General features: G+C 54.4%; 1 protein-coding gene and 1 non-coding gene across 2 annotated transcripts in view; both read left to right on the top strand.

The window, feature by feature from the left end:
• PCNT (pericentrin) overlaps window positions 1–25,421 on the top strand; it is a 54,913-nt gene that overhangs the window by 7,761 nt on the left and 21,731 nt on the right. The window contains exons 8-26 of the mRNA XM_049785459.1: window positions 11–122; window positions 1,254–1,488; window positions 1,920–1,992; window positions 2,721–2,853; window positions 3,109–3,326; window positions 6,293–6,759; window positions 8,126–8,678; window positions 10,828–10,962; window positions 12,653–12,804; window positions 14,188–14,327; window positions 14,623–14,858; window positions 15,845–16,007; window positions 16,101–16,313; window positions 19,663–19,892; window positions 20,159–20,275; window positions 21,419–21,625; window positions 22,121–22,291; window positions 23,778–23,918; window positions 24,514–25,359. Coding sequence (XP_049641416.1) covers window positions 11–122; window positions 1,254–1,488; window positions 1,920–1,992; window positions 2,721–2,853; window positions 3,109–3,326; window positions 6,293–6,759; window positions 8,126–8,678; window positions 10,828–10,962; window positions 12,653–12,804; window positions 14,188–14,327; window positions 14,623–14,858; window positions 15,845–16,007; window positions 16,101–16,313; window positions 19,663–19,892; window positions 20,159–20,275; window positions 21,419–21,625; window positions 22,121–22,291; window positions 23,778–23,918; window positions 24,514–25,359 — 4,542 coding nt within the window. The remainder of the gene's footprint in view (window positions 1–10; window positions 123–1,253; window positions 1,489–1,919; window positions 1,993–2,720; window positions 2,854–3,108; window positions 3,327–6,292; window positions 6,760–8,125; window positions 8,679–10,827; window positions 10,963–12,652; window positions 12,805–14,187; window positions 14,328–14,622; window positions 14,859–15,844; window positions 16,008–16,100; window positions 16,314–19,662; window positions 19,893–20,158; window positions 20,276–21,418; window positions 21,626–22,120; window positions 22,292–23,777; window positions 23,919–24,513; window positions 25,360–25,421) is intronic.
• On the top strand, window positions 5,277–5,383 carry LOC126026696 (U6 spliceosomal RNA). Its single transcript, XR_007501919.1, has one exon. It is a non-coding gene; the product is annotated as a U6 spliceosomal RNA (small nuclear RNA).

The following is a 25,421-nucleotide window of genomic DNA, read 5'->3' on the forward strand; positions in this document are numbered from 1 at the left end:
TCTCTTCCAGCTTCAGGACTTGCGGGCGTCCTACGAGGAGCTGAAGGCCCAGTCCCAGGAGGAGATCAGACGCCTGTGGGCCCAGCTGGAGCTGGCGGGGCCTGGTGGACAGGAACCCCGAGGTGAGGCACCACTTCACCTTTAGGGACCTTCAGTGGACCCTGGAACCTCAAAGTCCAGGCTCTGTGTCCTCAGAGCACTGAGCCTGGTCTCATATCCTGGCACTGCCTATCGCCTCATGGGAGAGAGAGCTGACAGCCTGCTTCACTGTGGGGAGTGCATCGGCATGTGGGGAGGGGCCTGTGGACCCCTACTATCCCCCTAGTCCCTCCTGTTCCTGGGAGCCCTCCCCCAAAGGAAACAAAACACTGAAGTACAGATATGGCAGGTGGAGGCACTTGCCAATTATGTGTGAAGAAACAGGCTGTGGGCTGCTCTGCCCAGTCACCGACCCCCACTGGACCTGGACTGGCCAAGCAGCGATCTAAGGGCATGACCCCGTGTGTCCTGCTGGCTGTCCAGCTGTCCCTTACTCACAGTTCTGGAGGTGGCCTGTTGAATTCAATAAATAACGATGGGGCTGGATGGTGAAGGATGGAGGCCTTTGTGCTTAGGCCCCAGCCACGTGGCTTCATCCCCCATCCAGCCCGCGAGTTCCAGGCCCAGGTGAAAGGCGAAATCACTCACTCACAGGCAGGCTTCAGGAAGCATCATTTTTATTCATGCCCTATTCGCCACATGTGTGTGGCCTATCTCATAACCTTTTAAGCATTCAGCCATTCTAGGCTACCCTGCATCTTAACCCTTTCAGCCATCTTCCCTTTGGCCTCCATCCTGGTCCAAGACCAGAAACAGAGACCCCAAAGCCAGCGGGCTCAGCAGGGCCGAAAGGCCGAGAATTCCCTCAGTTCAAGGCTTATCTAACTTTTCCAAGACCCCTCCCAGGAATGGGCCGGGTCTTGCAGGTAAGGTCACACCTAGTATCCGGTTCCCAAGACCCCTCCCAGAAATGGGTGGGTCTTAGGTATCTACACCAAATCCAGGGTCTTACACCAACAGTGGCCTCTGAGCCTGCAGAACCCCAGAGCTACCCACATCTGGTTCTCACGTCCAGTACCTTCAGGAGCCTTCACTTGAGGGAGGCCCCTGAGGTCGCCTGGGTCCCCACACATGTGCATGAGCTGGAGGTCCCGGTGCCTCCCTCCCCTCATTCCTCACCTTCCCTGATTTCCGGTTTCTTCTGCCCATGGCAGAGCCTGAGCAGCCACTCGAGGCACAAGAGTCCTGCGTGGAGGAGCTGGAAGGCCTGAAGCAGGACTTTGCCCGGCGCCAGCAGCAGGAGAAAGCCGAGCACGAGTCAGAGCTGGAGCAGCTGCGGCTTTATTTTGAGCAGAGGCTGCGGGAGGCCGAGAGGAGCTACCAGGAGGACCTGACGCTGCTGCAGCAGCGGCTCCAGGAGGGGAAGGTGGATTCGCCCCTGGACGCGGGGTAATGGTCAGGTCCCCCAACCCCACGTAGGGAAGCCCCACATCCCCAGACACGGGTATCGAGCCCCTCCCCAGGGAGCCTGTCCCCTCCACTTGTCTCTTGAGCCAGTGGCTCCGCAGCAGGCCTGAGTCTCCAGTGAGAGGCTTTTTTTATTTCCTTGGGGCCATACCAGGCAGGGTTAACTCCTGGCCCTGCTCTCAGAATCACTCCTGGCAGGCTTAGGGAATCCTACGGGATGCTATGGATCGATTCTGGGTCTGCTGTGTGCAAGGCAAACACCCTCCTTGCTGTGTGTTGCTCTGCCTGTGACAGGCTTTTGTGCGGGAGGTGTGTGGTGTCTGGGAACAGGCTGACCACACCCAGCCTGGCCTGTGGAGCAGGAGAGGCTCTTGCCCTTCCACCTCCCTTCATCTCCCATCTTCCCCCCATAGAGCAACCAGCACATCATTAGAAGAGGCATCTGAGGGAGAAGTCAGCCGGCATCTGCAGCTGGATCCCCATGAGGTGAGGCTGTGGCCCAGAAGGGCTCTGTCTCCCGCTCTCCCTGGTCTTCAGGGGAAACACCTCCAGCCACCCTTTCCCAAACTCCTTCCTCTTCTTCCCGAGAGGTCCTGCCCAGGCTCCAGCATTCACCCCAAAAGGTTCTCGCTAGCCCTTGCCAAGGCTGGAATTTGGGTGTGGGCTCGTGTTCTCATCAGTCAGTCTATGCTCTCTTCAGCCCCTAATCTCTGGAGCCTCCCCAGGCTCCCGAGTACCTGGAAAACCCCACTCTCCAAACCTCAAAGGAACTTTGGGTCTTTTTATTGTTTTTTTGTTTCGGGGCCACACCCAGTGGTGCTGGGGACCATGCTTAGCAGTCTGGAGCCTGGGCCCTGCAGACAAGCTGTGTCTCGATGGCCCTCCTCAGCACCTTTGAATCTGTGTTCAGGCTGGCGAGACCCTTCGTGATTTGTGAGGAAGTGGGTTCCTGGCTGCCTTTTTGAGAGGACAGGAAGTTTTTCACTACACCCTTTTGTTCCTAGCCTGGGAGACCCTCTCAGGGACGCTCCACCCCCAAGTGCCCTTTGCAGGGAGGCAGGGCAACATCTGTGCCAGGCTGGGGTTGGTCCTCAGGAGCTGAGCAAGTGCCCCTGTGCCGGGGCTATATCTGCTGTGCTGCTCCACCAGCTGTGACTCTGCTCCTGCCACAGTCGGCCACATGGTCACGCATGCCCCTGCCTGCTTACATGCAGCTGGAGGATGACCACCAGTGCTCGCTTGATGCCTGGGAAACTTCCCTGGATGTGTCTGAGGGGCTGCAGCTCACGGGATCCCCAAGGTGCACAGGGGAGCAGCCTGCAAGGCTCTCGGACGAGCCTGGCCAAGGTACGTGACCTGAGACCCAATGACAGTTGGAGGAAAGAAGGCCTTATGGGGACTGGGCCATATGAGAGAAGTGGGGCCTGTTCCAGGGACTCTGTGGGGGAGGCTAAGGAGCGTGTGAGGGATGAGGCTTCCTGTTCCAGGGGAGATGAGGTCTTGCTCTGAGTGAGGACAAGCCTGGATCCAAGTCTTGTCTCAGGAGCTTTGGCCGGACAGGCCCATCCAAGTCCCATGTGCCTGATGCCACACTGCCCGCAGGCCTGGCTCGCGTGTGTCTTCGCTGTGCTCAGGACACAGCCCTGGAGGTGGAGGCTGAGGTGACAGCCCGAGTCTTGGCTCTGGAGACTGAGCACAAGGTGCAGCTGGCACTTCTGCAGACAGAGCTCAAGGAGGAGATGAACTTGTTGCGGATTGAGAACAGGAACTTGCATGAGAAGCTGCAGCACGAGATTGGCTTGCGGGAGGACTTGGAGAAGGCAAGTGGCTACATCTTCCGGCTGCAGGACAGTGCTGTGCTCTGTTCACTCAGGAGCATGTGACACTGCCTGGAGAGGGGTGACCTTCAGTCCTGCCTGCACTTGGGGCCATAGCTTGGAGCCCAGGGCTGGGCTCTGGGTGGGCGAGGCACAGATGCTGTCTCTCTCTGGCTCCCTCTGGGGCTTCCCATTTCTCTCCATCCTCCTGGCATAAGCGAGCAAGTTCTGGAATTTCTTCACGTTTGGCATATGCCCGTATGTCACGCCGCCATGTCTTGGTTGTGTTGGGTCATGAAGAGTTTCAGTCCTTTTCTTTTTGGGTCACACCCGGTGGCGTTCAGGGGCCACTCGTGGCTCTGCTCAGAAATCACTCCTGGCAGGCACAGGGTACCACATGGGATGCTGGGAATTCGAACCACTGTCCCTCCTGGGTCCACTGTTTGCAAGGCAAAATGCCCTACTGCTCTGCTATCTCTCTGGCCCCCTTTTCTTTTTTTCTTTTTTCTTTTTGGTGCTCAGGGGTTACTCCTAGCCCTACGCTCAGAAATCACTCCTGGCAGACTCGGAAGACCACATGGGCCTTGCCTGCGCTAGCCTAGGACGGACCGCGGTTCGATCCCCCGGCGTCCCATATGGTCCCCCAAGAAGCCAGGAGCAACTTCTGAGCGCATAGCCAGGAGTAACCCCTGAGCATCACAGGGTGTGGCCCAAAAACCAAAAAAAAAAAAAAGAAAAAAAAGACCACATGGGATGCTGGGATTCAAACCACTGTCCTTCTGCATGCAATGCAAATGCCCTACCTCTATGTTATCTCTCCGGCCCCTGTTTCAGTCCTTTTCAACTCTTTATCTCTGAGAGGGTTGTCTGGTAACTGCTCATGCTCAGAAATAGGGCTTTAGATTTAGTTGATTTGATTTAGTTAGGGGCCACATTCAGTTGTACTCAGGGCTTATCCCTGCTGTAGCAGCCACCCTCAGGAATTGAAGATGGGTGAGCATTGTGCAAGGCCACACTACCTACCCACAGTGCTATCTCTCCAGTGCCTAAACTTAATTTTTAATAATTATCTTTTTCTTTTTGTCCTGTGGGCCACACACCTTGCAGCACTCAGGGGCTGCTCCTGGCACTGCTTGGAGCAATATGATGACTGGGTGGTGCTGAGGTGGGACTTAGGCTTCTGTAGGCAAAGATTAAGCTCACTTTGAGCCCACTCTCTAGCCCCCATTAACATTAATTAAAGTTGGAGGTTTTTGGGTCATTCCCAGAAGTACTCGGGTTAGTTCTGGCTCTGCTCTCAGAAATTATTCCTGGTAGCCTTGGGGGATCATATGGGATGCTGGGCCAATTCTGTACAAGGCAATTGCCTACCTGTTGTAGGGTAGGTAATGTAATTTTTTGTTTTGGGGTCACACCCGGCAGCGCTCTGGGGTTACTCCTGGCTCTGCACTCAGAAATTGCCCCTGGTAGGCAATTTCGGGATACCGGGATTTGAACCACTGTCCTTCTGGATGTAAGGCAAATGCCCTACCTCCATGCTATCTCTCCGGCCCCCATAACGTAATTTTTTTTTACGTTGGGTCCTAACAAAATTTTTTTTTTTGGTTTTTGGGTCACATCCGGCAGTGCTCAGGGGTTACTCCTGGCTGTCTGCTCAGAAATAGCTCCTGGCAGGCATGGAGGACCATATGGGACACTGGGATTCGAACCAACCACCTTTGGTCCTGGATCGGCTGCTTGCAAGGCAAATGCCACTGTGCTCTCTCTCCAGGCCCATAATTTTTTTTTTTTTTTTAATAAGGAGTAGTATCACTTATACACACTTGGCTTAGCTTTCTTTTCTGTGACATTCATTGTCCTGCTTCCTTTTCTCTTTGAAGATTAGGATGTCCATTTGCCTGTGACATTCTGGTCTTTCCCCCTTTCACACGGTACCTTTAAAATGTTCATCGGGTGCTCGCTTCGGCAACACATATAATAAAATTGGAACGATACAGAGAAGATTAGCATGGCCCCTGCGCAAGGATGACACGCAAATTCGTGAAGTGTTCCATAAAAAAAAAAAAAGTTCATCAGGGGACCAGAGTGATAGCACAGTGGCTTGGGCATTTGCCTTGCATGTGGCTGACCTGGGTGTGATCCCTGGCATCCCCTATGGTCTTTTGAGTCTGCCAGGAGTGATTTCTGAGTGCAGAACCAGGAGTAACCCCTAAAAGTTGCCGGGTGTGGCCCCAAAACAAAAACAAAGAAGAAAAATGTTAATCAGATGAAGCAAGAGGGATGAGACAGTGGGTAGGACACTTGCCTTCCATGTGGCTGACCTTGTGTTCTATCACTTGCATCCCATATGGTCCCCTAAGCACCAGCAAGAGTGATCCTGAGTTCAGAGCCAGGAGTAAGCCCTGAGCACTGGTGGCTGTGGCCCCAAAACAAAACAAAAACATAAATTATATGCATGTGAAGTGGTACAGAATTGATTGCTCCACAGACCCCAAGTTGGAACGGGGGTCCCATACCTCCTATCTGGGGAGGATAGGAGATGCTGGCCCGGTTGAAGTTCCTTGCAATAAGTAATCCCCATAGATATGAAGGTTATAGCAGGCAAGAAAAGTCATACTACAAGTTGTCACCCACAAGCCAGTCATTCCACCACGTGGAACCACAGATCTAGATGGCCGCTTGTCCCTAAGCTCTTCTGCCTCTCATTGAGACCCAAATCAAACCTCTCACCCCAGGGGGCTGGGGGGAAAGCCAGATGAAAGTCAAAGGGAAAACAAGATCCACAGAAAATAATTGAGGTACAAATGGGAGCTATTTCAAAGGCCTTGATTTACCTCACAAACCTTCACGTTGCTCTTTGGTCCGAGCCTCCACATGTGGCCATTACTATTTCCAGAGGCGGGTTTGGGCTGTGACTGCTGGTAATTTCTGTTTAGCTTTTTCCCTCCAGTGAAACTGCTTCTCTGTAGGTAAAGGACAGTTTGATTGGAGACCACCTGGAGGAGCTCAAGAAAGCCCGGGAGAAGCATCAAGCACTGAAGCAGGAACTTACAGAGAAGGAGGCAGCGTGGGCAGTGGCCAGTGAAGCCCAGAAGAGGAATGCCGAGGAGAAGCTAACGCTCCGGCTCCTGGAGCTGAGAGAGCGGGCTGAGTCCGAAAAACAGGGTGTGGTGGACAAGTTCGAGCTTCGAGAAGCAGAGATGCGGCAGCTGCAGGCTCAGCAGGCCGCCCAGATCCTGGAGCTGGAGGCTTCGTTGCTGGAGCAGCAAGGCCGCTTGCGGCAGCTGGAGCTCGAAGCAACTGGAGAGGAGGCTACGCAGTGCAGGCGCTGTAGCCGCAAGCCTGGTGCTGGGCCTGCTGCGGACGGGGAATGGAAACTGGCCATGTTGCGCCTGAAGGAGGACTGTGCCCTCCAGCTAATACAGGCCCAGAATAGGTGGGTGCTGCCCTTGGCCTCCTGGTTGGATGTGGGGTGGGGACAGGGCCAGCTGGGCAGGCGCTCTAGGGGCATGTGTGTTTGTGGGGGGGAGGAAGGGAGGAAGAGGGAGAAAGCTGATCAGATTGAATGCCTGTGGAGCCAGCTAGGTGGCCTCCCTAGAGGGGGGGAGAGAGAGACAGAGATGGGGAGGGGTGGGGAGGGATTGGATTGGATGTGGGGCCAGTTGGTGGCCTCCCTAGAGAGGGGTGTGGGTGGGTGTGGTGGGTGTGAGATCTGGTTGGACACAGGGCAGGGCTGGATCCGTGATTCAGGACATTTTTCTGGGTTCTCAACTGGAGAGTGCACAGGCTTCACACTAGGCACCTATACTCAGCCCCTGCTGGATGGTGTGTGTGTGTGTGTGTGTGAGAGATGTCAAGTTTGTTCTGTTTGGTTTTGTTCCACTGTGGAGCCTCTGACCTGATTTCACAGACACGTGTGTAGTCTCTCACACACTTTGCATTTTTACTTGCTTTGCATTTTAACTTGATGGGTTCTGCAGAGTGAGCATGGAGTGTGCAGTTAGGATGGGTTGCTGTGCTTGTTTGATGGTGATGGTGGTGGTCTTGAGCTCGGGCCACTTGTCTGCTCAGACCTGGCTGAGCTGCTGCTTCTTGCTGTGGGGCACATGTTGGGTTGGAAGAGGCTGACCCGATGGCCTTAGGGATGTGGGTGCTGCCCCTGGGTGAGGGTCAACATCTGATCTGACAGAGCACTATTGGATGAGGGTTAGGGTTGAGTTTAGGGTTAGAGTTGGGTTGGAGATAGGGCAGGGTTAGGGTTTGCGTGTAGGTTAGGGCTGGGGGTCTGGGTGAGGCCCTCTGTGCTCATATCACAACTGAATAAGCTAACCCTGGTGAGTGCTTATGGGATCACCTAAGGAAGTGCATAAGACCCAGGCAGCCTGGCCGTCTTGTGCGAGCACCAAATTAGATGTGTACCCCTCAGTGTGATTCTTGTGTTCCTTCCAGCTCTGCTTTCTGGGCCCTCGTGGAGGTGGGCCTTCCGCTGTCATCTGCTTTTGTTTTTGTTTGAAATCGTGAGTGTTCTGAGTTACTTGAGTTCCCTCTTGGGCATCTTGTGTCCTTGCCTTGGGTCCTGTGCTTCTGTATGTTCTCACCCTTCACTGGAGTCTGCTTGGGGACACTCGTCTGCCTCTAACTTCCTGTGCACCGGTATCTGGTGATTCAGTCTCGTATGGCTATGGAATCAGCAGGACAGAGGACTTGGGTGCGGCGAGGGGCCTGGGAACGAGTCGATTGGGAGCGTCGGTGGTGTCAGTCACATTGCTCTGGGCTGTTCATGCTGACTGCTGTCTCCTCAGGTTCTTGGCAGAGCGTAAGGAGATGACCGAGAAGTTCACTGTGGAGCAGGACTCCTCTCTGCAGGCAGCCCAGGAGCAGCATGCCAGGGAGCTGCAGCACCTACAGCAGACGCACCAGCAGCAGATTCTGGCCCTGACTTCGGAACTTGAGACCAAGCATCAGGCTCGGCTGGCAGAGCTGCAGGCCTCTCTGGAGAGCGAGCAGCAGGCCCGCTTCGAGGTCCATGTGGCCGAGCTGCAGACCAAGCACGCCACTGAGATCAGTGTTCTGGAGTCGAAACACTCATCCAACCTGGACGCTCTGGAGTCCTGCTGCCTGTCTGAGATTCAGAGCATTCGGGACGAGCACCGGCGCACCCTGGAGCTGCTGCGGGCAGACTTCGAGGACCAGTTGCGGAGAAAGGACAGTGCTCACCGTGCAAGCCTGGCGCAGGAGCTGGAGAAGCTGCAGCGGAAACACGAGGAGGAGCTGCGCTCAGCCCAGGAGAGCCTGGGAGCAGAGTCAAGCAGTGGCCATGCCTGCCCAGCCTCTGAGCTCCCGGCTGCACAGCAGGTGAGCTGCCGCCTTCCTCCCCCCAAGCAATTGCTCGAACGTGTGTTCATGGTGCCTGTGAGCCCGAGTGCCTGTCTGAGCGTGTGTCTGTATGTGTGCAGCTTCCTCAGTTAGTCCTGCCTGCCTTCAGCCAATCGACAGCAGGTCGACACACTGCTCTGTTTGCAGTGGCCTGGTCCACGAGCACGTACTGGAGGATAGCAGTCTTGTGGGAGCCAAGTGGCCACAAGGGCTGTTCAGTAACTGTTTGGTAGCTGCACAGAAGAGGTTGTGATGGCACCGACTAGGTTCCCAGGAAGCCCGGAGGCAGAGGAACAGGGATGGGCACCCGGAGGCTTGTTGGTTTGCTGACAGGAGTGCCATGTGCCTCTTGTCTGGGCTGGAGAGGCTGTGTGCCTGAGGGCTCGGAGGGCTCGGACAGTGGCAGTCTCACTGCTTGGAAGGGCCAGGGCCAGCGCCAGGGGACACTCACTGGAAGGGCTGTGTTGCTGGGGATCCTGGGAGCAGTGTTCTGGGTGTAGTGTAGTTGCAGACCACAGGCGGCTTCTCAGGGCATCGCCTTCATCGTCTTTGGGTTATAAGCCCCCAAATATTGCACTAGGTATGAAGAGGATTTTAAGAATTTTTGGTGATTTTAGATACACTGTGAACAGTATGTCTTTAGTTCATTGCTAGCAGACATTTTTTAATTTGGGGGGGTTTTGGGCCACATCCGGTTATTCTCAGGGGTTACTCCTGGCTTTGTGCTCAGAAATCGCTCCTAGCTTTGGGGGACCATACGGGACGCCAGGGATTGAACCAAGGTCCGAACCTGGGCAGCTTCGTGCAAGGCAAATGCCCTAACGCTGTGCTATCACTCCTGCCCTATTTTTACTATTATGTCGGTGATTTCTGTAAATCTTTACTTAGGTTTTTCTTCCTTTGTTTTTTGTTTGTTTGTTTGTTTGCTTTTGGGCCATACCCAGTGACGCTCAGGGATATGGCTCCTGGCTTGGGGGACCAAATGGGAGGTGGGGGATCGAACAGCTGTCTGCCCTAGGCTAGCTTGCACCACCACACTGGCTCCTAGGTTTTTCTTCTTTAGGCATGCTACTTAATTATCTTTTTTTTTTGGATTTTGGGCCACACTTAGTAGCACTCGGTTACTCCTGGCTCTGTGCTCAGAAATCGCTCCAGGCAACTTCGGGGGACTATATGGGATGCCTGGGATTGAACCTTGGTCCTTTCCTGGTCAGCTGCATGCAAAGCAAATGCCCTACTGCTGTGCCATCGCTTCAGCTACTTGATTTTCTTTTTCTTTTTTTTTTTTTTGGAGTCACATCTGGCAATGCTCAGGGGTTACTACTGGCTCCATGCTCAGAAATCGCTCCTGGCAGGCTCGGGGGACCATATGGGATGCCGGGATTCGAATCAATGACCTTCTGCATGAAAGGCATATGCCTTACCTCCATGCTATCTCTCTGGCCCGGCTACTTGATTTTCTTAATGATTGCAAATTGATAATATTTTTCCTATAATTGTTCAGACTTTCGTAGAATCATTTGCTTCGGTGGTGCTTAGGTCTTACTCCTGGCTCTGCACTCACTGCACTCTGCCCACTCCTGTGGGCTTGGGTAACTAGTTAGTATACCAAGGATCAAATCTAGGTTGACTATGTGCATTACAAACACCCCGAGAATAACCTTTTAGAAGTATCTTTGCAGGGTAAAAGAAGGCTGGGGCTGTACCCCAGCTTCAGGGGGGTCTATTCCTGTCTGTGAGCTGTTGTTGGAGAGGTCCCCCAGAAAAAGGGGAAAGGAAAATGATCCTCATGTTTGGGAGTACCTCTGGTGCACCAGGTGGGTTCACTGATGCCCTGTCCAGACAGATGGAGTCCGTTGGAGCTGAAGGGAAGGGTCCAAGTGATGTCCGACTCAGTGCTGTGGCTTGCAAAGTCCCCAGTGGTCCTGGGGTTGCCCTGACCATGGGCCTCAGGGCCTTGATGAAGTGTTTCCTGAAGGAGATGCCATGGGGAAGGCCAAAGTCAAGGCTCTTGGAAAGGCCTGGAACCTGTGATCGCTGCATGTTCAGTGTTGGCAACTACAGAGATGCGAAACAAGTGCCACTTCCCGGCTTGATGGCTTTACATCGTTAATGTGCTTTTGTGCAGAGCGAACGTGAAAGTGCAGCGAAAGGCACTTTGCGGGAGGAAAAGTGTCAGCGAGTCGACAGTGAGCAGACAGCACCTCCACACACAGAGATGCTTCTCTCGCCGCAGCCTCAGGATGACCCTCAGATGCAGCAGGTCAGTGGGACGCCCCTTTGCTTTCGCTGCTCTCACCGAGCGTGTAGTGGACCAGCACGAAAGGGAGCCTCTGACCCTCTGGCCCTCTGGGAACGTGTGTCTCCATGGTGATGACCATCCTGGAACTTGGCTTCAGGCTAAACTATAACTTCTGGTTACATGGTGTTCCCAGCCTCCCCCTCAATGCCTCTTCCCTGCCTGCTCCAGGGGGCTGCAAAGTGGACCACACAGTGTCTGCCCATAGGGCCAGCCTGCGTGTCCATCTCGTGTCTTCATGTGTGCAAGCATGTAGCACTTTGCTGCTTCGTGCACTTCATGCTTTGAGCACTTTGCACTTTGCTGGGGCTGGCCTTGGCTTTCTGCCTGAGGACTGTCCCCCTCTTCCCTTGACCCGTTTGTCTGCTGTCACCATGACAATTCTTGAGGCCATTCGCATGGAGATGTGGTGACTCACAGAGCTCTCTGGGCAGCACCAGGCAGGTTGGCTGGGTCAGCTGTCTTCTCACTTCAGAGTCCCTGCCTCCCTCCCCGTCCCTCCCGTGCTTCCCCTAGGGGCTCCTGGAACTTGGGATCCCAACTGGATTTGGGTTCTTCATCTCTTCATTGATTCTCAGTTGCCATGGTGCTCATCAGCACAGTTTGATAACAGAGGGCCATGAGGCTGCTTTTATGAACCAGGTTTGCTCTAGGGACCCCAGGAACTGGCCTCAGCTTGCTCCCCATGTTTTGACACATGGGTGCAGCATGACTACAGACGATAGTCACAGAGAGGAGGCAGCAGACCACGGCCATGTCGTTTCTCTCAGACTGGCAGGACACTTGTCCCGGGTAGTTAGTCTGAGCCTGCTTAGTGGACATGAAGGTCCTGCCTCTGCTCTCTGCTAGTATCTGCTTCAAGCTGAAAGGACTGGGGGACAGAGCGGAGCTGGAGAACAGGCAGCTACTTTTTCTACCCCTTCCCCCAGGCAACACCTTATATCCTTTATTCCCAACTGTAGACCCTTTCCAAGTGTGGGTGGGTCTGACCATCCAGGTGGGATAAATAGGAAGTCAGGTTAGGGGATATTCACATGGACAAAAGGGTCAATAGTCTTAGGACCTTTTCAGGCTTTTTTGTTTGTTAGGTCACACCCAGCAGTGCTCAGGGGTTACTCATGGCTTTACGCTCAGAAATTGCTCCTGGCAGGCTCAGGGGACCATATGGGATGCTGGGATCAAACCACCGTCCTTCTGCATGAAAGGCGAACGCCTTACCTCCATGCTATCTCTTCGGCCCCCCCTTTTCTGGCTTTTACTGTATTTTATTTCATTAGGTTTTCAAGTTTTGGGGGTGTGGGAGGCCTACTCCTGGCAGGGCTTGGAGGGCCGGATGGGACACAGGCTAGAACTCAGGTCGGCCACATGTCCTAGCTCTTTGGTCCGTTTAGTGTTTTAATTTAGATGATGAAAGTTTCTTAAATTTAAGCAGAATCATTTGAACAAATGTTTTACAGTTTTGGGGCCAGAGTGATAGTAGAGCAGATAGGGCATTTACCTTGTGCTCGACAACTTGAGTTCGATTTCTGGAACCCCATATGGTCCCCCGAGCATCACCAGCAGTGAGTCCTGAGTGCAGGGCCAGGTCAATCACCTGTCCCTCAAAAGTAGAGAATAAATTAATAAATGTAAACTGACCATTTTCTCCCAACAGCTGAAAGACCAGATTTTATCCTTACGTCATGACTTAGAAGCACGTGAGTCGGAGCTGGAGAAACTGCGGCAGAGGCGCGAGAGGGAAAACCAGGAAAGCACAAACCTTATCTCCTTGCTCAAGTCCGATATCGACCAGTCTCATGGGGAGAGGTCTGTACATGTGTCACGGAAAAGGACATGTATGACAGAAGCAAGATTGTATGTCATGGAATGGGGTGTGTGTGTTTATAATAGAAAGAAGTGTGTGTATCATGAAAAGGTATGTATGATGGAAGTGTGTGTGTGTGTGTGTGTGTGAGAGAGAGAGAGACAGACAGACAGACAAATTGTCTGACTGCTGCCCCCAGTGGAAACAGCCTCCCCTGTGGTAAGTCCTGCCCTCTCCTGGGCTGTGTAGTGGAAGTCTTATGCCCCAATTCCTGGGGGATTGGGGAACGTGGGTCTGGAAGTGACATTGACACAGGAAATAATCCAAACTTGGTTAGGGAGATAAAACCATAAGCTTTCTGCCAGCAGGCAAAAGAGCACTGGCAGACAGATAAGCTAGCTGTGGGCCCACACTGGAAGGAGTCTCTCTGCCCCAATGTCTTTATTGGAAGGAGTAGGAGCACCCCAATGGGTGGAGAACAGGTAGGGGCAGTGGTCAATTCAGAGATGCTTCCCTCTCAGGAGGGACAAACACTTGCAAAGAAGGATTATCTTTGTTGGAAGTGATAACACAGCTGCAAGGTATTTACCTTGCACGCGGACAACCTGGGATGGACCTGGGTTTGATCCATGGTATCCCATATGGTTTTTCAAGCCTGCCAGGAGCAACTTCTGAGTGCAGTTACTGAGGAGTAATCCTGGAGCACCACCGGGTATGGCCAAAAAACGAAGAAAAAAAGAATTAGCCTGTGATTAGAGAAAGAACTGGTCGCTCCAACAGGCTTCTCACTGAGTGTCTCCTGGCACATTGGCATCTGGCAGGACAGGGCCCCAGACCACATTATTCTTACTTAGATTTAGGAGAGCAAGAGAGACTGACCATGGGCTAAGGCTTATCTTGCAGGCGGCTAGCTGACTCCAGTTTGGTCCCTTGAACACTGCTGGGAGTGATTCCCTGAGCACTGCTGGGGATGACCTCTAAACAGAAGACTTGAGGGCCAGAGCAGTGCCTTCATGAACCCAGCAGGGCACATGCAGATGCTTTGCACATGGGGAGGCTGGCCTCGTTTTGTCCCTGGGACATGTGGTTCCCCCAACACTTCTGGACACAGCCAGGAGTAGTCCCCGAGGAAGCTGTAGTCCAGAAACCGAAGTCCAAAAGCCAAACCAAATAGAGTGAATGGTTTTCCACACAGAAGCTGCACAGTTCTCTTGGGATAGGGTTAGGGTTTAGGTCTGTTGTGGCATTTTGTGTTCTTGTCTCTGCCTTGGTTTTAGTCTCGGTCTAATAGGACAGTGGGTCGGCACCAGGCTTGCTTTCCTTTCTCTGAGAGCAGCGTCCTGGAACCTGGAGTAATGAGTCTGAGGCCAGGTTCTGTGTCCCAGGAGTGCACTGCACAACTCGCTGAAGAGGCTGCTGGGTCTGTTCGGAGAGTCTCTGAGGGCCGCCACCGCCCTGAGGAACCGTATCAGTGAGCGAGTGGGGCTGTGTCTGGATCACGAGGGCCTGCTGGACACACAGCAAGGTGAGCCCTGCCACTCTGTGCTGCTGCATGGATGCTACTACCTCCCAGACAGATCCATGTACACACACATACACTGATGACAGATGTATTTCCACATACAGGTATATGCATAAACATGTATACTCGTGCACGCACAATGCATGCACTTTCACACTTCAACAGACATTCAGACACTCGCACACATACATGCATTCACATTAACACGCACAGCACTTCTACCCTCTCCGTTCCCCAGGCCTGTTGTCTGGTGACTGTGGTGCAGGCTGGGCAGTGGGCCTGCATGTTTGCTTTTCAGTGCCAGCTCCGGATGACACCTGGCTGCGCTCTGAGTCAGCCATGCTGGACCTGGACACGACACTGCCTGGAAACACGGAGATGTCCTCGGTGGCCGAGATCAGCAGCCACATATGTGAGAGCTTCCTGAGCCCTGACAACAGCCTGGACTGGGAGCAACCCGTGCGGAGGGTCTTCCAGAGCCTGGACCTGGCGGTGGATGGCCTGCTGGGGCTGGCCTTGGAATCCAGCAGGCAGGTAAGTCACCCCGGGCTGAAAGTGCGCCCAAGTGCCCATGCCTGCCGCCTGCGTCTTTGGAGAAGGTGTGATGTGATGGCAGGATAGGCACTGTGTCCCTTTTCTGAGATCTGCTCTGATTGTCCCTGTCCCTCCATGTCTTATGGCTCTTGGGTGTGGGCCAGGCTGCCCTCCCTGCAGGTGTGTATCTCCGGCCCTGCCCGAAGTGCCCATGTCTGTCCATGTGGCATTCTGAGCCCTATCCCTGCTCTGGGCAAATGTCACAGCAGCAGCATTGGGGGATCTTTTCTGCCTGTTTAACACGCACTGATGGGCCTAGGCAGGACCACAGCTGAGAGTGGCCACGAGACACAGTCCTGACCTGCCTTGGTCCTACCCAGGCTGGTCTGCTGTGGGCCCTGGAGTGGGTGCCATGGGACGGGTTATAGGAGTAGCGTTGGTTGGGACAGGACACAGGCGGCATTAGAATTCTGTGCTCCTGGGAGTGTGGAGTTGCTGTTGGCTCCTCAGGCCAGGCAGCACGAGGGGCCCAGTGAGTGGTCAGGGAGCCGTGACCCTGGCTGTGACTGTGCAGGAGGGTAGGGCTCATATCAGGACATGTGGGAGGCAGTTGTGTGTTGACCTGTGCTGTGTGGGGGTCAGGATTGACAAGAGCCTGGAGAGGAGGGATGAAGGGAAAGAAGAGCATGAATATAGGCCCTGAATTGCCTGACTGTTCATCCCCACCTGTCTCCTGTGGCCTTTGCCTCACGTGCCCACCGTTGCTCTGGACGTCCATGTCTTGCGCTGGTTTCCCCTTTGGAAGCAGCTGCTTGAGGCCCCTGTAGGTGCAGTGCTGAGGCCCTTGTATGTGCGGTGTTGATGTGCCTGCAGTGCTCTGGCTGTGCTCAGTCCCCCCGAGTCAAATGGCCTGACGGTTGGTGGCATGTATGATGCCAAGTGCAGCCTGGGTCTTGCTCATGTCACCTTTTCTTCGACCGTGACAGCTAGAGGAAGCTCGCCAGCTGCATTCTCACTTCGAGAAGGAATTCAAGCGCAAGAACGAGGAGACGGCCCAGGTTGTCCAGAAGCACCAGGAACTGCTGCAGCGTCTGGATGAGGAAAGCTCTGCCAACTCCCGGCTGGTGCTTGAGCTGCACAAGGCCGAGGGTCTGTCTGTGGGGCTGTGGGGCTGCGGGGCCCTTCCTGTCAGACTTACTACCCCCCAGGACCTGGTCTCAGCTGCCTACCCTGTCTCTGCAGGCCTCATTGCTGGCTTCCAGGAGGAGCAGGCTGGGCTGCAGGAGGCTCTGGGCCACAAGGACTCATCGGAGAAGGCACTGGTGGAGGAGCTGGAGAGCCAGCGAGAGCAGCTGCAGCGGGCGTCGCAACAGGTGGTGGCGCTGCAGGACGAGAACTCAGCGCTGCAGAGGCAGAAGGAAGCTGTGGTGGCCGAGGCGAAGGACAAGGAAGCAAGTGAGATGCTCGCTTTGTAGGGAGCACCCTGGTCACGGAGCAGGGAGCACCCCTGGTTTGCTGGGCAGGGAGACCCTGGAGGCACCAGCTGGCAACTCTGCCCATGGGGACTGACCCTTGAGAGCCATGGTCAGAGCCACCAAACCTGGAGGGTTGGCCCAGTGCAGCCACTGCCCGGGGCTTGTTTTCCACGAGAGCTGATCAGTGTCAGCTCTAAGATATCAGGGCAGGAAGAGTGTCACAGGCCAGGCTTGGGCTCTACGCTCCAGAAGTCGACCTGAACTCACTCTCTGGCACCAAACAGACGAGTTTAGGGTCAGAGACAACCTAGGTTTGACTCTCTGTACCTCGTTTGGTGCCCTGATTGAGCTCCCTGGGTATGGCCCCAACCTTCCTCCTCCAGACACAGTCAGGCTCAACACAGCAGCAGAACACACAGCTGGAGCTGTCCAGGCCCTGGGTAGTGGGTGAGGTGTGGTCATAAGTGTCTCAACCCTCATACAGGTATATGCATACACATGTATATTCGTGCACTCACAATGGATGCACTTTCACACTTAATAGACATTCAGACACACACACATACATGCATTCACATTAACACGCACAGCACTTCTACCCTCTCCGTTTCCCAGGCCTGTTGTCTGGTGACTGTGGTGCAGGCTGGGCAGTGGGCCTGCATGTTTGCTTTTCAGTGCCAGCTCCGGATGACACCTGGCTGCGCTCTGACTCGTGGTTGCATCTTATCCTTGGGGTTGGGTTTTTCTGGTTTGCTGCTGTGTCTGCTCTGACCTCCATCCTCTCTTCCACTGGGCATGAGCTGTGGGGATCCCTGCAACTCTGGCAGCTTCTTTTTGCCCTGTGCCCCTTGTGGATACGTGGCCAGCGCCTTCCCTGGGTATGTAGGGTGTGCTCGGGGCATGTGCCTGTCCCTGATCCTTACCTTTCTGTGCTGCTGCCAAAGCCTGGGCTGACAGCGCTTGTGCCACGAGGGAGAGGTCAGGCGGGCCTGAGCCCATGTCATGTGGGGGCAGAACCCTCCTGCTGATGTCAGCACTGATGTGGTGCCGACAGAGACCTCGGATGTTTCCTGCAGTGGTGCCTCCTCCATCTCTCGTTCCTCCTTGCACCTCTCAGTCTGTGCAGGCCCTGTTTCTTTTTCTTTCTTGCGGGCCCTGTTTCTTTTTCCTTCCTTCCTTCCTTCCTTCCTTCCTTCCTTCCTTCCTTCCTTCCTTCCTTCCTTCCTTCCTTCCTTCCTTCCTTCCTTCCTTCCTTCCTTCCTTCCTTCCTTCCTCCCTTCCTCCCTCCCTCCCTCCCTCCCTCCCTCCCTCCCTTCCTCCCTCCTTCCTTCCTTCTTCTTTCTCTTCCCTCCCTCCCTCCCTCCCTCCCTCCCTCCCTCCCTCCCTCCCTCCCTCCCTCCCTCCTTTCTTTCTTTCTTTTAGGCCACACGGAGGCCCTCGGGTTACTTTTGGCTTTGTGCTCAGAAATTGCTCCTGGCAGGCTCAGGGGACCTGAGATATGGGATGCCAGGAGTCAAACCTAGGTCCATTTCGGTCGACCTCCTACTACACTATTTCTTCGACCCCACGTGTTCTGTTTCTATCTGCCAACATTCTGCCTTTTTATTTCTAGGCCTTCCTGTTACTGTAGCTCACAAGGATTCAGGTTTGTAAGAGCAAACACTTGCTGTGTGCTGTGCTGTGTGCAAGTTTGCAATAGGTTTTGCAAACTGCTCCCTCCAGGGAGGTGTCTCTGTTTCTGTAGTAAACATCCTGTCAAAGGTGACCAGAACCTGGCTCTTGAGGCAGGAAACACCCGAGCCTCTCCTGAACCATGTCAGCTGGGCTGCTGCTTGCAGTGGGCCTTTTTGTAGGGCACCTGAGGGGGGAGACCTGCTAGGCCATCTCTCTCGGTCTCCACCACCCGGACACCGCCCTGTGCTCTGGCACCTGTGACAGCGACTTCACTGCTCTGCTTCTCTTGCTGCAGCCGGTTATCATGGCCTCCTTCTTAGCATGAGCAGTTGCCGTGATGTTCTGTTTCATAGATTGCCACGTTACAGAAACCACACAGCGAGGTTGTTAGACCTAGAGATGTATCATGAATTCTGTATAGTGACTTACTGTGGGGTTTTGGGATCGTTTGAGTCACTTGGGAGTCAGCAGACGCTGAGCCCTGTGTTCCACGGGCACACACTTGTTCCTTGGTTCTACTGGGCTGGACCTCAGCCTGTTCATTCCAGATGTGCCTGTGGTCACCCTTTCCTCTCTAGGCACAACCATGGCCTCACAGGTGGCTTCTGGACTGCCCACACCTTCTATGAGCAGCATAGCTCTCCCCAATTTCCAGAGCGGTTAGTGATTTTGCATCATCCCTCTATGGGGCAGAATGTAGTTGGCCCAGGACACTATGAGGTCAGGGGTGCCAAGAGCACAGGGCGAGTCCTCCCAGCCTGCTGTTAGCTTCTGTATCACGCACGGCAATCCTGTGTCTGTGGTTCAATCTGGGGCGAGGGCCGTAGTGGACCTGGGTGTGGTCCCCAGCACAGCATTGTGACCCGTGGCCTGTTGGGAGAACAAAGTCGAGATGGCTCATGTGGAAGAGCCCATGTCTCAGGGGTGAGGCCCTAGGCATGAATCTGGGTATCAGGAGTACCCTGGGGCTCTTCTGGCACACAACCCACTGGACCCAGCACCAATTGAATAGGCAAGTAAGTCTGGGCTGAGCGTGGCTGAAGTACGTGTGTCTGGGCAGCATGGCTGGCAGTGGTCCATCCCCTGCTCCCCAACACTGTGGGTGTGACCCCTACAGAAAGCAGAATAGTAGGTTGGGGAGATGCCCCTAGAGCTGCAGCACATGGCAGAGGCCCCCAGTCATTGAGGGGCCTGGCCCACCACCAAAATGTATTCGAAGGTTACTGGTATATATAAAGATAGATTCTCCCACCCAAATTAACCTGATGTCCTTGTGGCATTCTATTATTAGCGAGTCTTTATCCTTTCAATTTCAGCCAGTCTTTTTGCGAGACATTTTTCCTTCAAGTGTGAGTTCCAGATTTTCAGGGAGTGTCTGGTAGATTGTGTCCTTGTCATGCTGTGGCAGTGTGTGGCAGGACGCAGCCCTATTGGCTGTGGGGGTTCCTTCTCAGTGCTCTGGTCTTGGCTGACCATAGTGCTGCCAGAGGTCTGGAGCTCCTTCTTCGGGGAACCATGAGGCTGCTGTGGTTCTGAGCTGCCATCCTCCCGTGTAAACTACTTTGGCCTGAATTGTGTCCTCCCTGTGTGACTGCTGTGGTCCTGAACCTCACCATTCTTCCCTGCCATTTTCCCCTGTCTGCTCTCCCTGCCAGCTCTGCGCGCAGAGGTGACGAGTCTCAGCCAGGAGCAGCTCGAGACAAGGAAACAGTGTGAGAAGGACCGCTTGGCCCTGCTGGCGCAGATGAAAGTGCTGGAGTCAGAGCTGGAGGAGCAGCTGTTGCGGCAGCAGGCTTGTGCCCAGCAGGCTGAGGAGCTCACAGCACTGCAGCAGCAGCTGGAGTCTCTGGATAAGCACCTGCGCAGCCAGCGACAGTTCATGGACGTAAGCTGTGCTTCCTTTGAGTCGCCCGGGCTGGTCAAGGTGCAGAGCAAGCCTTATGACTTGCCAGCCAGGCTGAGCTGGCTGAACTGAGCAGGGTCGTGCTGGGCTGTACTGAGCCAGGCAGGGGCTGCTGACCTTGCATTGTGCACATGCTCTGTGCCACCAGCACTCTCCAGGCTTGACTCCTCCTGCCCACCTGTCCTTGCCTGTGGGGGAGCCCGGGGTGGAGGTCTGTCGAGCCTGACGTGCTGTGTGCCCTCCCCCAGGAGCAGGCCATGGAGCGGGAGCATGAGCGCGAGGACTTTCAGCAGGAGATCCAGAGGCTGGAGGAGCAGCTCCGGCAGATGTCCAGGCCGCAGCCCCGCAGCGCCCAGGACAGCGATGTGAGTTAGCGGCTGTGCCCCACCTGTCACCCAGGGGCATCACGCTCTTGGTCATGCTCTCACTGTCCTGTTCTTTCCCTTCCATGTACATGGGACCCACAGCAGACTCCGCTGGGCCAGGAGGTAGGCCACATGCTGCCCTCCCCGCCCTCTTTGGCCTCAGCATGACGGGCTCTGCGCACTGCCTGTGGCTCTGAGAGTGCATGTGTGCTAAGGCACGCGTGTGACGTGGCATGCATGTGCACACGGTGTGGGGTATATCTATAGGTGATGTATGATACGTGCAAGTGTGTGGCTGTGTCGTGTGTGCATGTATGTGTTCTGTGAATGCAGGGGATGTGTTGTGTGTGATATGTGCCCATGTGGTGCGTGTGACAGGTGTGTCTATGACATGAAGTGTGTGGTGAGGTGTTGTGTTATGAGTGCCTTTTTGTTCTGTTTTGTTTGGGGGCCACACTAGTGGTGCTCAGGAGTCACTCCTGGCAGGCTAGGGGGACCTTATGAGATGCTGGGTATGGAGCCAGGTCGACCTGTGCAAGGCAAATGCCCTTCCTGTTGTGCTATCCTTCCACCCCAAGTGCGTCTTTTGAGTACAAATGGTTTATGAGTGTGCATGCCTTCGTGCCTGCTCATTTTTCTTGCTGCTTCTGCTCAGCTGCAATCATGTAGTCACTCTAGCTGATCTTTTTGTTTGTTTTGGTTTTGGTCCACTCTTGACTCTGCTCTGGGATCACTCCTGGTGGAGCCTGGTGACCATAAAGTTGCTAGACATCAACTAGGCACAAAAACCACCTGCTGTCCTCTTTGACTTGTTAGCGTCCCTCTGCGGTGCCACAGACTCTGCAGCCTGAACCCTCTCCTGGATGCTCTTACTTTGCAGCAGCCGTGTCATGTCTCCCATGGCCTGACTGCCCCTCTGCACAGGTCTTCCAGTGGCTACACAGCCAGCCGTGCATTATGGTTATACCTTGTGGCATTTCACTGTGCTGGGCTCTGTTCTGCTCCAGGCCGCTGCATGATGCCCTAGGCCGGCTTCTGCCTGGGGCTGAAGGCAGCCTTCCTGTCCAGGACCAGTCAGCCTTTTCAGTTGAAGCTAGTTGCTTCTTAACTACTTTATTGCTTCAGCATTTGTTGTTGTCACAGGTTGAATTGCTACAAGAAAAGTTGAGAGAACAGTCTGATGGGCTGAATGAACTGGCTTTGAAGAAGGATTTGGCAGACCAGCAAGTGGCCATGCAGGAGCAGGAGATCAGGAGGCTGGAGGAGGCCAACGCCCAGAGCAGCAGGCTGGTGGAACAGCTGCAGGGGGAGCTGGAGCAGCAGAGAAGAACTGTGAGGGGCCTGCAGCAGGTCAGTACTGGCTGGCCTGTGGGCGGCCCAGGGGGCTGCCTACCTCAGCAACTGTGTCCAGGGCAGGGCAGGGCAGGGCAGGGCATGGGTGGGTGGGGTTAGGGGGTGCAGGGGCAATTCAGGTCCCACTAGGGGACCCATAATTTAACTTTTGTTTTGCTTTGTATTTGAGCCACACCCAGCAGTGTTTGGGGCTTCCTCTGCCTCTGCATTCTGGAATCCCTCTGGTGGGTTCAGAAGACCTTATGGGATGCTGGAGATCAAACCTGGGTTGGCCATGTGCAAGGAAAATATCCCCACCCTGAGATTATTTTGACACCTGTGCGTGATTACTAAAGTCAAACCTCCCCCACATGGCACATCCGGGTCCTTCTGGGCCTACTTGACAGACCTCTGAGCATTTGGGTCTGAGCTTGTCTGGCACAATCTTGATAAGCACTTGAGCCTCCTGTGTGCTCCTGGGAGTGCTGATGGGTGCATCTCTCCCTCTGACAGGACCAAGAGGCGCTGCAGGAGCAGCAGATAAAGCACTTGCTGCTGGTGTCATCGTTGCAGTCCAGACTGGACGATGCCAAGTGCCCTGTTCCTGTGACAGGCAGCCGCCTTGAGAGCATTCAGGAACAACTCGAGGAAGCACAGGGGGTGCTCCAGCAGCGGGACAATGAGGTGCGTGTGTGCGTGCGTGCGTGTGTGTGTGTGTGTGTGTGTGTGTGTGTGTGTGATGAGGGAGGTAGGGTGGGAGTGTCTTGATTAAGGAGATGGGTGTGGCACATGGGGTGCTTCAGCAGCGGGACAATGAGGTGTGTATGTGTGTGTGTCCCTGCGTGTGTGTGGTGTGTGTGTGTCTGATGAGGGAGGTCGGGTAGGAGTGCCTTGATTAAGGAGATGGATGTGGGTGTGTGTCCTCTGAGGAAGTTATAGTCTGTCCCATATACCCCACCTGTTAGCCACAAGCCAGTTAGTGCAACCCCGGCTTACGTGGCAATACTTTTTTTTTTTTGGCAATACTTTTAGATAATTTTTTTATCTTTATTAAACACCGTGATTACAAATATGATTGTAGTTGTATGATTTCAGTCATGTAAAGAACACCCCCCCTTGGGGCCGGCGAGGTGGGGCTAGAGGTAAAGTGTCTGCCTTGCAAGCACTAGCCAAGGAAAGATCTCGACCTCCATTCGATCCCCTGGTGTCCCATATGGTCCTCCCAAGCCAGGGGCAATTTCTGAATGCTTAGCCAGGAGTAACCCCTGAGCATCAAACGGGTGTGGCCCGAAAAACCAAAAAGAAAAAAAACAAAGAACACCCCCCCTTCACCAGTGCAACATTCCCACCACCAGTGTTCCAAATCTCCCTCATCCCCACTCCACCCCCACCTGTACTTGAGACAGGCTTTCTACTTCCCTCATTCATTCACATTGTTAGGATAGTTCTCAATGTAGTTATTTCTCTAACAGCACTCATCACTCTTTGTGGTGAGCTTCATGTCGTGAGCTGCATCTTCTAGCCCTCATCTCTTTTGTCTCTGAGAATTATTGCAAAGATGTCTTTCATTTTTCTTAACACCCATAGATAAGTGAGACTTTTCTGCGTCTATCTCTCTCCCTCTGACTTATTTCACTCAGCATAATAGAGTCCATGTACATCCATGTATAGGAAAATTTCATGACTTCATCTCTCCTGACGGCTGCATAATATTCCATTGTGTGTATATACTACAGTTTCTTTAGCCATTCATCTATTGAAGGGCATCTGATAATTTTATTTTATTTTTTTGTCTTTTTTTTTTTTTTAACCACACCCGGCGATGCTCAGGGGCTATTCCTAGCTTTGCTCAGGACGCCTTCCTGGCATGCTCAGGGTGCCATGTGGGATACCAGTGACCGAACTCAGGTTGAGTGCGTGCAAAGCAGGCGCCCTACCCGCTGTTCTTTCGCTCCGCCCCGGGCATCTGATAATTTTAAACAACTTTTAAATACTCTATTGAATCACCCTGACGTACACAGAAAGCGGTTCCTAATTGAATTTCAGTCATACATTGTCCAAGAGCCTTCACCAGTGCCTGTTTCCCACCACCAATGTCTGCATTAAGTATTTGTGACTGATGTTAAACCGACTAGAATATTGAGTAAAATTGCCTCCCTTTCTTTGCAAGGTATTGGACCTAAAAGAGCAACTAGAAAAGATCCGAGCTGACCTGGCCAGTAAAGACCAAGAGGTGCTGCACCTGAATGTAAAGGAGAGCCACGCAGCTGCCCGCGTCCAAGAGCTACAGGAGGAGAACACCCGCTTGATGGTAAATTGGACAGACTTCTTGGGGTCGGCCCTGTGCCAGTGGCAGGATCACCACCTGGGGGCCTCAGGGAGAAGATCCAGGTGGCATGAAAGTGCAGGCAGCTTTCTGCTAAGACCTGGAGCTCTTGTTTAGAGAAAGGCTGCCCCGCCACCTGCCTACTCATGCACCCAGACAAGGGTCAAGCCACTCAAGTGCCTGCCAGAGTCGCTCTTCTCCTGTAAATCCAAGTGCATTTACTGTGCAAATGCTTCATAGCTTGGGGTTATCTGTCTCTTTGACTTCAGTCATTGTTCTTGTTTTCCTTTGTTTTGTCTTTTGGGGACATACCCAGTGGTGCTCAGGGCTTACTCTTGGCTCTGCACTCAGGGATTGCTTGTGGGCTTGACAGACCAACCATATGGGGGTGCTGGGGATTGATTGAGCCCAGGTCAACTGTGTGCCAGACAAACACCCTCCCCGAAGTTCTGCACTCTACCCTGGCCATTGTGTTTGTAAGCCTGAGGTCTCTTCAGTTCCCTTAAGGGTGAATTCCAGGTAGGCTGCCTGTGAAAGGGAAACTTGGAAGGCCATTGCTTGAAACCTGCTTTGTTCTCAGGCCGTGTATGACAGGAGCTCGGAAATCGAGGAGCTGAAGTCCATCATTGAGAATCTTCGCGAGAACCAGCACCAGCTGCAGAGGGATAAAGCAGAGGAGATGGAGCAGTTGCACGAAGTCATCGAGAAGCTGCAGACGGAGTTGTCCCGGGCGGGCCCTGAGGGCCAAGTCAGTGGCAATTGGGCTGGGAGCCTCCAAAGCGAGCTGGATGGGGCCAAGGCTCACGAGGCATTAGCCGGCGAGCTCCAGGCTGCTCTGGCGGCCAAAGAGGCGCTGAGCCAGCTGCTGGCTGAGCAGGAGCGCGGGCATGGCCAGGCCCTGGAGACGCTGCGCCAGCGCCTGCGTGATGCCGAGGCAGCGGCTGCCATCCGGCTGGTGGAGCTGGAGCGCAGCACGGCCCTCAAAGAGGCTGAGGCCCAGGGCCTGGCTGCCCGCGTCCGCGAGTGTGAAGCCAAGATCGCGGAGAGAGAGCTGGAAATCGCCGGCCTGAGCAGAAGCCGCTGGGCCCGCTCCACCCAGCTGCAGGCCATCCTGGCGGCCTTTGCTCACTTCCGAGGAGCACTGGAGCGCCAGGTGCTGGCAGCCCCTGAGGAGACCCCAGAGCTGCAGCGACTCCGAGCACAGTGCGTCCGCCTCAGTCGCCAGCTGCAGCAGTTGAACCAGCGCTTCCTGCGGTGCCAGAAGGAGCTGGGCCCGCAGCAGCTGCTCTGGGGGGCCTGCCCCCCCTGCGGGGACGGCTGCTCCCCAGCACAGAGCCCCGAGAACTTGGGGGACCAGGACCCGGAGCAGGCTGTGGGCTGCAGGTTGCAGAGTGTGGCCCCCCGTGGCCCTGGCTGTGACCCTCAGGTATGGGAACAGCTCTGGTCATCACTGTTACAGGACAAGTGCTGAGGGCGCCCAGGGCCTAT

Source organism: Suncus etruscus, chromosome 13 (assembly GCF_024139225.1).
Source record: "Suncus etruscus isolate mSunEtr1 chromosome 13, mSunEtr1.pri.cur, whole genome shotgun sequence".
Taxonomy (NCBI): Eukaryota; Metazoa; Chordata; class Mammalia; order Eulipotyphla; family Soricidae; genus Suncus; species Suncus etruscus.